The 17,255-nt window shown below is 33.5% G+C and overlaps 2 protein-coding genes across 3 annotated transcripts; one reads left to right on the forward strand and one right to left on the reverse strand.

The window, feature by feature from the left end:
- Positions 1-1,155: 1,155 nt before the first annotated feature.
- On the forward strand, positions 1,156-12,451 carry LOC111036262. Its single transcript, XM_022318234.1, has 14 exons — positions 1,156-1,852; positions 2,441-2,601; positions 3,091-3,230; positions 4,044-4,204; positions 4,880-5,010; positions 5,142-5,310; positions 5,961-6,040; positions 6,307-7,000; positions 7,437-7,556; positions 8,124-8,301; positions 9,648-10,219; positions 11,761-12,014; positions 12,082-12,196; positions 12,263-12,451. Exons 1-14 carry the CDS (start codon positions 1,156-1,158, stop codon positions 12,421-12,423), a joined length of 3,633 nt encoding a protein of 1,210 aa, XP_022173926.1. The 3' UTR covers positions 12,424-12,451.
- Positions 12,452-12,575: 124 nt separating this feature from the next.
- On the reverse strand, positions 12,576-16,784 carry LOC111036269 (U3 small nucleolar RNA-associated protein 6 homolog). 2 transcript variants are annotated; one of them, XM_022318253.1, is made up of 10 exons: positions 16,666-16,784; positions 16,484-16,604; positions 16,250-16,367; positions 16,038-16,178; positions 15,524-15,767; positions 15,249-15,414; positions 13,729-13,830; positions 13,470-13,665; positions 12,907-13,396; positions 12,576-12,832 (listed from the first exon to the last, which is right to left on the reverse strand). In XM_022318253.1, the coding sequence occupies exons 2-10, from the start codon at positions 16,567-16,569 to the stop codon at positions 12,666-12,668; spliced, it is 1,710 nt and encodes a 569-aa protein (XP_022173945.1). In that variant the 5' UTR covers positions 16,570-16,604; positions 16,666-16,784; the 3' UTR covers positions 12,576-12,665. The 2 variants fall into 2 exon arrangements, with proteins under 2 accessions (XP_022173945.1, XP_022173944.1); XM_022318252.1 differs by having other exon boundaries at positions 16,484-16,766.
- Between the last annotated feature and the right edge of the window lie 471 nt (positions 16,785-17,255).

Genomic DNA, 17,255 nt, shown 5'->3' on the forward strand with positions numbered 1-17,255 from the left:
TTGTTTGTTACATTCGATATCAATGGTGCTATAAGAATAACAGTTTTATAAATAATTAAAAATATAATAGGATAATAAGTACATTATTAAAAACTAAATTTATTTTCTTTCCGAATTAGTGTAGGACTTTATATAATATTAAAATAGTTCTTAAAGAAACACATATTTTTGTTTGTCTAATTCCCTTTAAAATTTATCAAAATTAAAGATTGAATTTTTTATTTGGTTTGAGGGGTGTCCAAACACCTTCCAGGGCTTAAGGAATTCATTTATGTACCATTTATAGAAATCAGTTCAGTGTAACTGTGTAAGTTTATACTAATTACAGACAGACCAACATCCATTTTAATGTAATATTATATTATAGATTATAATAATAATAATACAATAATGTAACTTATTAGGTAATTATAACTATACGTGTACCTATATTTTATATTTTAAAGTTTAAGTCAAAATTGTAAAAGGCTACATTATGAGATAACTTTAAATTTAAGTTACAAATTACTAATATAACATGGATACCTAAGTTTTTTTGATACCTATAATTGTTACTTAATTAGACTGCTGCCCAACCCCAAAGCCCATTTAATTAGAATATAAACAATTAGGACCTATAGTTATTTAATGCTTATTAATTATTACTTACTTATTAGTATTTAATTGGCATTATAATGTGGTAACGAATCGATGTTGATCGTAGACCGAGCCTGATTCAAGTTTCGCAGACGGGTCAAGGGTGTTGGCCAAGAATTTTTGCCGCAATCCTAATGGAACCCGAGATGATCTCTGGTGCTACACTTACAACGAGAACAGTCCTGTGGAAATGTGTGCCGTGCCTTTGTGTTATGTAAAAAGTAATATGCTATGGTATAATTTTATGTTTTATAGATTATTATAAAAACATAACGGCAAGCTCAATCTTTGTGGTCTAAACGATTTAATTGCAGTTTAGATGAAATATCAATATAATACAAACTGTTTAATTTTCAGTGTGTTTCGTACACAAAAAAAACATTTAATAGAATTTAAAAATAATAATTAAGTTATGAAGATAATAATTAATTTTTCACGTATTACTGTACATTTACGGTTTTGAATGTGATGTGTCCTACATAATATTATAAAAATAAATAAAAATATTAAGAGTGCCGGATGACTGGTCCGGGAGTGGAGTACGGCGGTAACGTCAACGTGACCAAATCCGGTTACCCGTGTTCCAAGTGGTCGGACGTGCAGGACTCACCCACAGCTGATTCGAAATTCCCCGACGGTGGCCGGTCGGCGGCCGGAAACCGGTGCCGGAACCCAACGGGCGACTCGGGCGGTCCGTGGTGTTATTCGTCCGTGGATGGCGCCATCGTTCCGGATTATTGCGATACTTCCGGTTGCGATGACGGCGTTTGCCACTGGACGTTGATTAACGGCGGCGGGACGTCTGCACACGGACATTTCACCTCGATACCGACCTCAAATAGTGACGATGACGGTGGCGGCCTCGTGAGTTTTGAGCTCAAGACTTGGGACCCGGCGGTGGACCGAACGGTCCAGACCTTGTTCCGGATGTCGCTAACCGCGTATCCGATCGGTTCGCCCGGCGACGGGTTTGAGTTGCCGGTTCCGGTGGACGTGTTCGCCAGGTCCGGAACCGCACAAGTCGTTCGCGTAGACGTGTCGTGGCGGAACGGTTTCGTTGTGCTGACGGCCGGGAATCCAAGTGCTGCAAGAGAGGTGTCTACCCTAGAGCTGAACGCCACTCTATCACCGGTGGCATATTTGAGCTTCACCGGTGGTCACTCTGCGGCCGCTCCGGTGGCCGTACGATTTGCAGACTGCGACTTGCGAACGGCCGGTAAATATTTCGCTTAGTGTGATCCTTCGCCGCAGTGGTGGCTGTGATTGATTAATATAATAATCAATTAATTTTCTGTTACCTATATATATCGATATACCGAGATACCGGATCGGTAATCAGTGAGTAGTGCCTAGTGAGCTAAACTTGTTTATAAATTGAACGATAATCAGTCATCGTCGATATTCCGGATTCACAGCTACGTCGTGTGGTGTCGATCAAATCGCATTGTGATTGAACGTTACTTTTTTTGGATCATATATCATAACCAAGTATTGCAACCGGGTATGCCAAGAACTGACCACAGCTCATTATTTAAACCAATATGGTAACCAGTTGTGACCATAGGTACCACGACTTCGCAGGACTCGACCCACGACGTATAGCTGTGAATCCGGCTTTATTAATACCCCATTTAATTATTGGTTCCCTTATAGCGGCAAATCTTTCGAATTCGCCACTGACCGTATCGTGTACATTTTATTATATTATATTAGACTTAGAAACGCATTTCGCGAGCACGTTCCCATAACCTAGCCTCACGAGTGCATTGCTGTAGCGGAGTGCATTGTCTTTTTGGTTTCGTAGGACAAGAAGAGCACTTGACCAATAGCCAAGACGCCTACAGGATGTTCCCGTTGAAGAAAACCATTGTATCCACTTCCGAATTGTCGTTTTCCGTCCGGGCTGTGATTTCGGCGTCCGTCACCTACTACACGGCACCAACAAGGCAAACGCCGCGTCTAATTGTTAGTTAAGACTTATTTTTATTATAATTGAAAGTTACAATTTAAGTGTGCCGACAAACCCAACTTTGGAAACATTAATTTTACATTTAATTTTTATACTTTCCGTAATATTACTAACCATAATTTACTACTTTTTGTTAAATTAAAAGAAATTTGAGTCATTAATGGTGTACAATGTATATCACACACTTAAACTCAGCATAAGTTCATAATTTTTATGAATAATTATTTATTATTTATTTTTCATTATAAAAGTATTTATAAAAATGTATAAAAATAATATGATGGTAGTATGGTACAATAGTTTTTAAGTAGTTATTTCGAAATTAATTATTGTTTCTCGTTTGTCGTTGTCTGTTAAGTATTTATATAATTATATAGGTACCAGAAGTACCTACTGTAGAGCAAACATATATCATATTTGATACTAGAATAATAACTATAAAATAAAAGATATTTAACAATTTTTTGTTTTTTGTTTTATCTCAGATAACTTTTGCAGCTCGGCCTGTCCAGCAAATAAAAATCATTTACATAGAAAAACCGAATAGTGAAGAACAAATGATTTTTAATCAGTCGTATGAAACGGACATAATATCTTATTGGAAATGGCACCAATACAAGATTACGTATTTAATTTATAGTATTTTCTATTTTTACAATTTCATAAAACGGAATCATTTAGAAACATTATCTTCTTAAAAAGGAATTTCTAAATACTCATACCGTATACAGCTTTAAGCAGTTAAATATTTAAATATATATATACATACATATTATATATCACTTTGTATATATTAAATGTTAGTAAAAGTATAGGTTATTAAAATTATTACTATTGATATTTCAATCATTATTCTGTACGGGGTGATTATTTTATCATTGATCACTCATAATTTCAAAAAGTACAAATGTTTTTAAAAAACAATTTTTTACATGGTTTCTAGTGATTTTTAAAATAATATTCTATCGACATTTTTTAGGTCTTTTTACCTTTTTGGATCAAAACATACATATTTAATTTCATACTCCAAAGCCCAAATAAGCAGAATATTTTTCTAAGTATTTTGATACATAAAAATAGAATCTAAGACCAGTAGTTTATGAGTTATAACTTATAAAATATATTTAAAGTTTAGATGAACATAGTGAAGTCGTACACGCCACACGGTTACTCTACAAAATGTTGGTCCACTACTCTATTCATCTAAACTTTAAATACGTATAACTCATAACTTACTCATCCTAAATTCGATTTTATGTATCAAAATACTTAGAATAATATTCTGCTCACGAAGATGAAATTAAAACTTTTGTAAGTAAAATTAAATGTTGCAACATTCAACATAATAAAAAAAAAACTGTTATATATAATTATTAATTTATAGACGCGTGTAGACGTGTACCCATAGTATGTATTCAGCATAGGATTTTGTTTTTAGAATCGCAGACAAAACATTACAAATACAAGTTACAAACGAACGCGAAAAGAATCCGACGATAATGTTGAACATAAGTGACTTCAAGTTGAGGTTATTCCATTGGTTCGCCATCGGATCAAAAACCATCGCCCACTGGACGTTGTATTGCAGCGGGCCAGAATGTATGTATATATATATTATTCACACTTATAGACATTTTTATAACCTAAGATTTTTAGTTGGAATCACAGGCAGTGTACGGATTATTGATTGAATGATCGACGGTACACTTAACTTCGCCGCATTCCCATAAATCTATTAAAAATCGATTGTTATTATCCTCCGAGAAGCTTAAAGCGCAAATAGTGTCGCGATATTTTGAACTGACGATAAAAAAAATACTACGTTATCTCAATACTTAATTTCAAATAGGTTGTGCTCTCGACGGGGGGCTTTTTTCAACATTCCTCTAAAACACTTTATAATAGGTACGCATTTTATTAAACAACGTTTTCTTATTGCACTTAAACTGCAGTGTACTTATTTGCAAAGACTGCACTACTACATATTCAATGGTTAATTTAAACATTTTAAACTGCATAATATGCTATACATTTCTGTGATAATTAATAGAGATTATTTCAATGACTATTATGACAATGTTTATTATGATCTTCGCAATAAATTAAGCGAAATAATATTTTTAATATCGATATTATGTAGCTGTGAATAAGCTGTAGATACGATAAATATCGAGGACGGCCAGCTGAAAAGCTCGTCAAATTCGATTACATTTTTTATCGAATAGGTATAACTTAAAAAAAAAAAATCGACACAAATTGTTTCATTTTTTACAGTGTACCCGCTCCCCGAGGCGGCGTTGCCTGAGTGCGTGATATCAGAATCGGGAGAAAACTATCGTGGAACTCAGTGGATCACAGGAGACGGAGATCCATGCGTCCCTTGGAACATTTCGTCGGTGCGCACAGTGAGTTTGAAATTCAGCTCGAAAATAAAACGGGCCAGTATAGGATATAAATAAATATAATATAATAAGTAACATTAAAACATAATATACACATTTTTGCTAAAAATAAAAACCCTATTTCCGTCGGTAAGTCGGTTAAGGAGAGTGCATTGATAGATCAGAGTTACGTAAAAGCCAAAAACTATTGCCGGAATCCGACTAAAGATCCGAAGGGTCCGTATTGTTACGTGGCCGTCGGTGACCGGAAGAACTCTGCCGTCGAAAAACGATCGTGTCACGTCCGGAAGTGTCGAAATACAAGTGAGTACCGGGCCAACGCTTAGTAAAAAAAAATCAAGCTAAATACATTCATACAATCGGGTTAGGTCTATCAATCAATAAAAAATTGTTCTCTATTTTTTTGAAGAGAATAATAATTATATCACTATAATGACATAATAATATATAGTTATATATTATATACCAGCCCGCCTGGCCGCGTTCCGGTTGGCATACTCACCCCAACAATGTTTCCAAAAACTGTTAGCACATAATATCAATATAATACACCCACGATTGTCATATTCAATGATATAATCAGTTTTTCAAAAAAAAAAATGTTTATTAAAACAATAGTTGTATAGGTATCGGTGCAACGGTAAATAAAAAACTACCTGTTATATAGCCTTGGACCTAATAACAGTGTTAAGAATGTTAGGATGATCATATTGATCGGGTGATAATATTATATAGGTTCTACCTATAATGTGTTTTTGGTAGTCTCGATTTTAAACATCGGGCGAATGAGTGCTTTTTTGGATTAAAAGAAAATCATATTATTATAATAAAACAGTTGCGTATTTCCATGACTTTCATGATCCAGATTCGATTGTTGATCGCAGCAGCAACATGCTCTTCGTAATAAATATAATATAATGTATCTTGTAGTAACGCGTTTTGGTTTTTTACAGAATGCAGCGTGGCCGGAATCGCGACCGACTACGTGGGCAAGCTCAACAAGACCGTGTCCAACCGCACATGCTTGAAATGGGTAGGTAACTGCACGTTTTTGAATATTTAATCGAATTGCGTATAAGGATCACTGCTAAGTGTGATTAATTTCGACTTTCTTTTGAAATAGGCAACAGCTAGTGCCATATTATGCACATAAATTAGAATGTATAATATAGAAGTCAGGTTTTGGATTTGGTTATAGGTTATAGAACCGCGTTAGGTAACCCACGGCGGCAACGGTTACTATGATAGCGAAAGACTAACGTTTACCGACCTAAGAGGTGGCTCTTCTTGATATTGCAGGCGTCGCACACCGGTGCGGGTTACGCGTTCCCCGACAAATCGGTGTCGGGAGCGTCCAACTACTGCCGGAACCCAACTAGAGAGCCGACGGGCGCTTGGTGTCACGTCAGCGGCGCCGCCAAGACAGACTCGTGCGACGTGCCCGGGTGTTCGGACGACGGCGACGATTCAGACACGCTGCTGATCGGCGGCGGCGGCGTCCACTGGATGCACGTGTTGCCCGATTGGAGGGGCCAGTCGGGCCTGCGAATCCGGCTCAAGCGGTGGACGCCGGGCGTCTACGAGGGTGTATCGCTGTACTTCCGGCGCTCCGGTCGCCCATCGTCGTACGATCTGATCCAAGTGGGCGCGGATGGCGACGAAAAGATCAAGTTGTACCGGGTGAAGGGTGGGAACGGAGCTGGAGAGTCGCAGTCGGCCACGGCGGCTGCCGACGACGAGATCGTGTACCCGCATCTGTTGATGGCCAGCCGGTGGACGGAGTTGCTGTTTCGGTTTGGGGACGACAGCCTCGGCGGAGACGGCCAAACCGCGGCCGCTCGGACCGTGACGATGAGCTCCGCTGCCGGCGGAGAGATATTCAGTTGGGCACTTAGCAACAGCACCAACGGGAACGGTGGACGCATCGCGTTCGTAGGACTATCCACGATAACCGACCGTGGTTACGTGGCCACTCGGTTCCCGACCGAAGAAGGTACGTTATATATTCCTACAATCCTACCACAGATAGGTGTATTTTACCGAAACTTCTAAGTATGTGTAAAAATTGGAGAAAATTGTTATCAAACAAATGTGGACCGGGAGGCGGTGGTTGCGATATCAAATTAAAAAAATTAATATAACAATTGTTTTGTTTTGTTGTATAGGTAAGTCTATAACATTTAAACATAATATTATTATCAGGTTTCATCTAAGTATTACAGTTTCAAAAACAATTTCAAAAAACAGTATAATATCGAATATTTTTAAATAGATTTGTATAGTTACTCATACTAGATCGAAAGCAATTTAAATGAAATTGTTACGTACGCATTATTATTATTATAGCATGATGGTACATTACCTATGTCTTAATGTCTATGTATTTTGTTCACTATACCATTGTCTAATGTCATAATATTTTGTCATAGATTGTCTCATTCATAGTTCCGAGTCCCATAATTTATCCGTTTACTTGCCGATAAACGTCCGGTCGAACTCCAGTCTGACGAAGGCCAAGCCCGAAATCATTTTCCACGTGAAACATACAGGTATAAATAGGTATAATAGTGTATGCACGGAATCGGGTGGTAGTATTGTGCTAAACAGTTCCCACCCGTTTCCGGTTTTTTGAAAGGAAAAAAAAAGTATAATAGTATATAAAATAGGCCATTTTCAATTTCATTTTTGTTTTATTTCGTTTGCCCACAAAATATCTATTTAGCTATTTTGAGCGGCGGCATGCAGGTTAAGGGAGGTGACTAGGTGAGATGTTTTTATTTTTTTAAATTATTATCATTTCATAGTGATACCTACGCTGCTTGAAATCAATTTCTGCAGTGTGTTTATATACCATATAAACACACTGCAGGTACCTAATCAACTAAAATCTATCTAAGTGACCTAATACTTAATCAATTATTTAGATAATATAAATTAAATATATTTTGGGAGAGCTTATTGTAAGTAGGGGGGGAGGTAACGAACGTTGTGATCACCACTAAAAACACCTTAATATGTATACATTGTATTAGTATATTACTCTTAGATTACTTCCTATCCACTTGGGCTGTTCAATATTTATAACTCAGGGTGATATGTCATTTTGTTTGTGGCAGGGGTCACATGTATCGCATTAACGGGTCGGGTGCTTAGCGAACGACTCTTACTAGAAATCGGTGGTAGACGGGCGGTGTTGTGGCTCGAAGGGAAGCGGCCGAAGAAATCGCTCGGAGAGTACGAGTCCGAATCCGATGCAATATTGACGAACGGCAATTGGACCAGAATCCTTTTGAGGTTGGACTTAGCACTATAGACTTCACGCTTAACGAGTGGTTAAATATTTTTCACCTAAAATCATTTCAATGTTGCAAAGTGCGTAAACGATATTGTACGACCCGCCGAGCTGTCTCGCTTAACCTAGTCGTCTTTGATCGCTTGCAATATCCACACGGAGATCGTAACAAAATAAGATTTACTATTTTTCTTTTGCATTTTCAGATATGGGTACTTATGGACATACCTACCTATGCGGCTATGCCTACGTCTTGCCTAATATTTAAAAAATATTATGTAATAATAATAATACAGTGAGACTTAGTTAACTCAGAGTTGAAGTGACTAGTCAAAAAGTATGATTTATACTTTCAAAGATTATAAAATAATAAGAAATTCTTATAACGGGGGAAAAGTTAGAGGTATCAACGATTTCGAGTTAACCAAGTCGACTATAATACAAATATCCAATATTCTAAATACTATACAATACTAATATAAATCATACATTTTTAGTACCCAAATGGCATCCATTAGCAGCGATGGTCAAAAAAATGATCTTGTCATGGGAGAGGGGGATGTTTTTTATCATGCACTATTTGAATTTTGAGTATTTAAAATATAATTTATGATTATCAGATCTTAAACATTAAAAAAAAGGTCATGGGGATCTCCCTCATTTGGCCATTATACTACCACACTAGGCCCTTGCCCCTTTTCTCGTTTTAGGTATCGCTAAACATCATGACAGTGCAACGTTTACACTATCCACCTATTACTTAATATAACTTATTAATATCAGTGTAGTCGAAGGAACGAGTTTCAAAATAGGAACAGATTTCTGGAAGGAATTCCTTTTCATAAAAAAAGAACTAGGAAATGAACAAATTCTAAAGAAAAATATTGAGTTCTAATCTAAGTACATAGGTATAAGATATGTAAATAATTTAATTAAAATTTTTTTCTCAGTGTGTATATTGCCAATTAGTGATCTTTATCAAGTATAGTATAATAATAGTATAGTAGTTATAATATTAATTTATACTGATTAAAAAATAATAAATGTACACGAATAAAAGAAAATAATATATTCAATAGACAATATTATATTTTTAAATTAAATAATAAATTATAAATGCGTATAAGTAGGTATAATTAAAAAGTTAAATACCCAAGTTTATATATGAAAAAAAAAACATTGATGATTAAATAAGCAGAAATTCGTTTCATTTGGACCTAAACGAATTCCTTCTTAAAAGAAACTTGCCAAAAACCACTTAATATGATAACTACATTACTATAATGCTATATAACTACATAGTAATATGCTTATGTTTTAATATTTGGCTAATTAAACTATTGTGCAGTTGGAACGAGAGCGTGTTGCAAATGAACTGTGGAGGCATTCATGAGCGACATTGGATCGTGGACCTAGAGCGGCCGCTGTTAGTCCGTTATTTGTCGGTGGCCAACCGGGGCGGCGGTCGGACCGAGTGGACGGCGAACTGCGACGAACCGTGGAGGCGGCTGCCGGACGTGGACGGTCCGCCCCGCGACGGGAAATGGGGCGGTTGGGGCGAGTGGGAGCGGTGCACGAAATCTTGCGGTGGCGGGACGGGAGTGCGGAGCAGGCGGTGCGACAGTCCCAGGCCAAACGTGGCAGGCAGACCGTGCCTAGGGCCGGCCACGGCGGTCGGCGCGTGCAACCTACACGAGTGCGGACAGGTGTCCGACAAGACGGCGGCGGCGGTACGAAAGTTGCTGGCAGGCCGAACGCATAACGCGGTGGCCACTGTCGGCGACCGGTTGACAGTGATGTGCGACCGGTCGACCGTGGACGCCGTCCTGGCCGATTCGCCGAGCACCCGGTTTGATTGGCTGCGAAACGGTAAGACCGTGACGTCGACGGTCGCAGACGACGACAACAGATGCACTTTGGGTAAAGGAAAATATTATAAATTATGTTACAGTAATGTTCGTCGATCTGTGAGTTGTATAGTTTCTTCCCATTTTTCACCGTAACTGCTACTAATTGGTTTTCGATATGATTATTAAAATTTGAAATGTATGAATTTCAATATGCGACAGTGGTGGACTACTGTGGGATATATCCCTCCACCTCACCATATGGTCCTCTTTTCAATGTTTATAAAATTAACCACAAATATATTTGATGACAAAATCATTCGACCATCACTGAAAGGTGATATCACCCCAGTTATTTATTTTTTCAAGTTACACATGACGCTATTCATCAAATTTCCATTTCTGTATTTAAGCTGTATCTAACTAAATTTTATCAGCATCAAATATTTAAGTAATATGTAATTACTAAGTAAGAATACGCGTAAGTTGCAAATGCTGTTTTGAATTTTCGAATATATTAGTTTACTCCCTGAATTTGAACAAGTAGGCAATTCAATGTACACCTCGATATGAGCGCAACAAGTTGCTTTGCTTTCGATACTCTTCTTTATATTATAATAATTATATGCGTTATAAACATTATACATATATATTCGAGTGATTACTTATTATAATATCAATATAGTTTTGTTTCAAAAAAGTAGGTAAATACCCATTTAATCGGGAATTTATTCAACTATGTCTCCAGTGAAACACGATTGCGCTCGTAATACCTTTTTACTTACAAAAAACGAAATACGACTACGTACCATGAAATATAGGTCTTGTCCTTCTAACAATTCTGCAATACACTATTTAAAAATATACGGGTTAAAATATTGAGTTAACCAAGTTTGACTGTACCTACTAATACATGGAATTATAAACTATTTTCACATTTTAAATTCCGAAGTGTAGTGATGGTTGTAATGACTATTGATTTTACAATATTTTTTTTTAAATATTATAATTATTTGTATATGTGTATACTAAATAAATTCCTGTACACACTAAATAAAACTAGATACATGACATTTTCACTGAATGTTTATATAAGCAATTTCTGTGCAATACAAAATTTACGAATTATTGCAATTTTTTTGTTATTTTAAGGAATAAGAAATGTTGAGTATAATGGTAAAATTGTATGTCTTTATGTTATACCTACATTCTACTTATTATATTGGAAAAATACGTTTGTGCAAAAAATATGACAAAATGTCATGTATTAAAAGTCGATGTCGAACTTTGAGTCATCACGTCCACTGTATTTCTAAAGTGTATTGGAAAATTGTTAGAAAGGCAATATATATCACGGAGCACATCTGTATTGCGTTTTTTGCAGATAAAAAAATAGAACGGGCAAAATCGCCTTACACCCCTGTGCCACATAATGTAAATTCAAATGAATGTGAAACATGCTATTTACTATACGCCTATATTAACAACAAATAACAATGCAGTAAGGTTAAGGCGTTAGAAATATATATTTTATACATATAGCTCTTACATTTGTACTCAAATATTCATACTCTATGACCTACAGTGAAATGACTTTTTGTGCGTCCATTTCAGTCATAAGCTCGTGTACAATTCGTGATTCAGGAGTATATGCGTTTGTGGCACAGCCGCTGGAATCTAAAAGAATTGTGTTGAAACTGTTAGCTGTGGCTATAAATGACAAACCCATATCTGTATACATTGGAGATGTAGTTAGAGTGAAATGTAATGCAGCAACACTGAGTTATTTATTTAACGAGTTGTCACAAGAATGGATCGTAAATGATAGTTATGTGATGAAAAATTATGGAGTTAATTCTCTTGCATCGGTATTAAAATCATTTTTATGATTTAAACATGACATAAAAATTTTATTCAATCTGGTGGATTTTGTAGATTGATGTGGATACAATAACGATAGAAAATATACATTTTCAAGGCATTTGGAAATGTGTTGTCAAGAGCACAGAAATGAATAGTACTTGGGTCACAAATGTAATAGAAATTAAAGGTTTGTAAAATCTGTTTTATAATAATAATGTATCTATAAATACAAACCATTGTTTAATATTTAAAGTGATTGGACCATCAACCAGATGGACCCAAATAATGCAAGATCCTGTTATAAAAATATTATTCCGAAATAGATCACCAAATACAATCATTTTAATTTGTACAATACTTATTTCAAGTTTATGTGTTGGTACTTGGTGCTGTGCTTATATATTTAACAGGTAATACAGTATAAATAAAAATATTTGTGTATTAAATTGGTCGACGATTTAAATGTAAATTAAATTTCAGATGGCGCATACAGTTATTGAAAAAAAAATTCTGATAAAATACAAATGGAAAATCATGGAATTCATAAAAGAACTCCATATCAACGCTTATAAAAATAACTCATTTTAATGAGTTGTCTTTAAACTATAATTTTGTGTCTTATATAATCTTTAGTCAATGTAAGTACTATGTAATCATTATAATTTACTAGTTTTATTAAATGTAGAAATTCTTGATGGATATTGTTCAACAAATTGATCAGACTCCTCGTTATTCAAAGTTGTTAAAGCTTGATGGTAAGTATTAGAAACAAGTTTTGGTGACCCATACTTTAGCTCAAAGTAAATTCGTTCCATCCACAAATCTAAGCAAAAAAAATTTTTTTTTCAAATATGCTAGCAATGATAAAACAAAAACAACTAGATAGTGTTAACTAACCAATATCGGTTTTACCAAACTGCATGCATGCTAATGTAAAATGTTGCCTGATCTTGCTGATGTCTATTTTTTCTTGTTCGGTTTCCAAAGTTACTAAAGTTTTGCATAGACTTGCATCACAACTGCTATTGGTGATTAATTTGTTGTAAGCATTTCGAGCATCGTCCAATGACTTGTTTTTGCTTAACCACAACAAATATTCATTTCCAAGTTTTTGTTTAACTTCATTAGTACAAACAGCTTCATTTCCAAATATCATATTGAAAACCTCAGTTATCTGTGGTTTATTTAAGAAATAATCAACAACTCTAAGCCAAATACTGGGAGAAACTTTAGTGGCATTGTATTTAAATAAATTGTAAGCTTTTAGTTCATCTGTATCGTTCAATTTCTTTTTTATATTCATTTCTATGATACTTGTATCATTTGGATATGTTTCGATGGCCAAATTCAAAATTTCATTGGTCATGGAACATGTTGACTTATTCATCTAAATAATAAAGGTGAAAGAATAGTAAGAAAATTGAAGTTTCATTAAAAAAAACAGAATTCAAATTTCTTACCCATTCAATATAATGAATTGGTTTCAATTTATTTTTTTTGTGGGCGTTAAACATAGATTGTCTGAGTAAGTTTCTTTTATAAACTTCTGTTTTTTGTGTATCAGATGTAACTTTTAAAATAGTGGTCAAATACTTGTCCCACATTTCGTCTGTATCAAGTACTGTAATTGCATTGTTATATATATCAAGACATTTTCTGAAAAAAATACAGATGAATAAAGATTAATTAGGCATTAATAATTAATAATTAAGTTCTTACGTTATTTTAAATTTTTCTGTGTTGGTAGATTTACTCAACAGTTCATTTGTAGCAAGAGTATCCCAATAATTTGAATCCTTGCTAAATGTAATCAACATAAAACTGTGAAAAATACAATGTTACAAAAAAAACAAAATTAATTTTGTGCTGTTAACTATAATATTTAAGTAAATTTATTTATAATCAAACTTAAGGATTAGAACATTATTTGTGTCATAAATTGGGTTTTACAATATCAACATTTTGGAACCAACAATTGGTATAAAATTGTTCATGACTTGATTAAAAATCAAAATATTCTAAAAAACTACACTACTTGTTCTTACTTCTATGATTGAAATAATACATAAATATCAGTCTAATATTGAATCTGATGAACACAAATATGTATATTTATAATAATAAAACTCAATTTTAATTGTTTAATATTATAATAAAAATTCTAAGATTTCTTCACACTAGTCTTAAAATTTGAAAATATTTATGGAGATTTAATAAACAAATGTCACATTACACATGCGAGTACGAGATGCTTACATACAAAAAATAATATTAAATTGCTATCTATGTATTATAATTACTCCTTAATACATTCTTAATTTTTTTTTTATATAAAAAAATAACCCTAGATACATACAATTTTTACTGAATGTTTATATTTGCATTTTTTATACACTTAAAAATTTCAAGTATATATTTGAGCTAGTAAATTGAAAGTTCACCCCCACCCCTTTTTTTAAATTGTAGTTCAGGATGTAATTTACATTTAAAATGGCTGTGTACGCCACTGAAACTTTGTTGCCCCGAAGAATGTTATAGACATGGACTGTATTTCTATATTTTAATTGCATAAGTTTCGAATAATGTACTTAATGCCATTTAATAATGCACTGATGTTATTTTAACTTGTGTATATCAAAAAAATTATACTTGTAAAATCTCTTCTAAGTAATTTAGCAACTGCAGAAGCAGCTTCTCAACTATTTGCAAGGAGTTATTTTAACTATGTACAGTGTTTAAATAAAAGTACTTTTATCCAAAGAATATTTAGATATTTAAGTTATTATTTATTGGATTAAAAATTTGGTTAATAAGCGGAACAACTGAGTGTAGACTAACTGGAATGATACTTTTAATTTTTAAATACAGTTTAATTTCAATAACTTGAATCTAAGAGAAAAAACAAATTAATTCACATTTGAAAATTTTTTTTCGAGTTATATGATTCAAATTACACTTTAAAAGGCTAGAAAATAATGTAAGTGAACGTTTACAAAAAAAAAAGCAGGTCACTTCTTAGGTAACCAATTTTGTACCATGACAATGACATAATCTACCTAGTCTGAAGAGTTTAGCTACACAATGGGAAATAAAAAGAGAGGCTATTCTATAATGAGTGTTTGATATAAATAGGGACAACAAATATCAAACATTTTCTTAAAACTTAGTATTAAAAATAAAAGTTAAATTTATAATAAGTACCTAACTAAACTTATTTTAGTTATAGATTAAAATATTACTTTTTAATTTCTTCGGATAAACCTATTGAAAAATTATGTTGAATAGCTTCTTGGTACATTTTGAAGTAAAGATTGTGATCATTTTTCACATTTTCGGTAGCTGATTCAAAAATTACATTGGCAACAGATCCATTTAATGCAGGATCCTCTGGGTTTAACTCTTTTCCTGTCAAAAAAAAAATATTAGTCATTAGTGTTATTACATTATTTTCAATATATATTTTATTTAAGTTATCAATTAAAATATTATAGTATAAAATTAAACTAGATATTACCAGATTTCAAAACCTTTTGAGTGAGTATTTCTGAATAGGAAAGTTCGCATTTAAAGGCTTCAAAATATAATTTTGACGAAGTTTTATGTGCATTTAATCCATCAGTATACAATTCTCTAGCTTTTTGGATATTTTTTAAATCTTCAAATTCTTGTTTTACTGCAAAAACGTAAAGTGAATCTGAAATGTGACCATGTAATAACAAGGCGCTGTTTATAACTGTCCGTAACAAAGCTACTTTATCCTAAAAAATAGAAAATAAAATGTCTCAAGTTATTGCAATTCAATAAAGTAGAAATTTTTCAATTGACAAGAAGTAATCTATTGTCAATTCACCATTAAGTACTCTAATAGTTATTAACTAGTAAGACAGGTGTGAATAGAAGTTGTTAATTATTGTGTTCCATAAATTAAAATATTAAATAATCCTAATACATTTTGATATTTTAAATGTATATCCGTTAAGATTAGGTAGAGTAAATTATAATAAAAAGTACAAAATGTCTTTACTTACACATTTCATCAGGAATTTTATGTATTCTTTCCAAAGCGATACATCATCTTTGAAATATTTTAGAGACGCACGATAAAGGTCTATGATTCGGTTATTATGCTGATTAATGAGCTTAAGTGATTCAGTATTTGTTGAACCCATCTATTATAGCAAATTACATAATAATATTACAAAGATAGTCAAATTTTAGAATTATTGTTGTACGTTATTACTTTTTTAACTTTCTTGATGATTGACTTCAAGAATGTAATATAAAGAGTAAAGTCTGACTTTTGTTTGTTTCGACGCATCAATCTATACTCAAATTTTTCTCTTTGATTCAATATATTTCTGTAAACATAGCACGGAAACTTAAGCATACAAACAATTTAGATTAATAGTATGTAACATGAATCAAATGGTAGAAAATATTTAATTGGCATTGAAGTTTCATAAAATATTATTACTTCACTGCAGATTTCTTGAAGTGACTATGAAGTACTGGAACTTCAACAATCAATTCTTCTTTGCGTCGTTGTACAAACTCCGCCATTTTGAGATTATAATTCCAAACAATATAAACTGTATCTACTCAAAGCAATAAAATGTATTAGAATTTGCAACCTTAGAACGAATCAATCATAACTACCTAAGTAAAATTAAAAATTATTCAATTTCAAATAATAGGAACACACGACTCAATCAGCAACCGCCTATCACAACTCGTGCCGCACAATCACTGAATAGTGAATAATAATTAATAATATGGCACATTCTGCACAATGTGCGTTTATGTTACATAACCTCAAATAGTTTTAATAATTTTCGATTCCACGATAATATTAGGCGTTTGTGTAGTTGTATGTCTTTGCGCCCAATTTTTGTTTTTAAACATTTACGAAATAAAAATAAATAATAATATTATGCTGCTAGCATGAAGCAACAGTGGGGTGTCGAGTAAATAATTAAGGGATGGGCTAAATTTATTCGACGTTCATCTCATCAAAAGAATACAATTTGAGTGTTTATTACATAATATACTATGAACTATTGAATTATGATATTACATTAGGTACCTTGGGATAGATACTAAATAATATTATAATGACCCGTCGAGTTCAGGGATATTAGGAAAAAAAAGCCCCCGGAAAAAAAGGTCCAGGAAAGTCTTACCGGAAAAATAGTCTCCAAATTAATATTTGATTTAAATTCAGTCTTTTGTCGTATAGGTATTTATAA

Source organism: Myzus persicae, unplaced genomic scaffold (assembly GCF_001856785.1).
Source record: "Myzus persicae strain clone G006 unplaced genomic scaffold, MPER_G0061.0, whole genome shotgun sequence".
Classification (NCBI taxonomy): Eukaryota; Metazoa; Arthropoda; class Insecta; order Hemiptera; family Aphididae; genus Myzus; species Myzus persicae.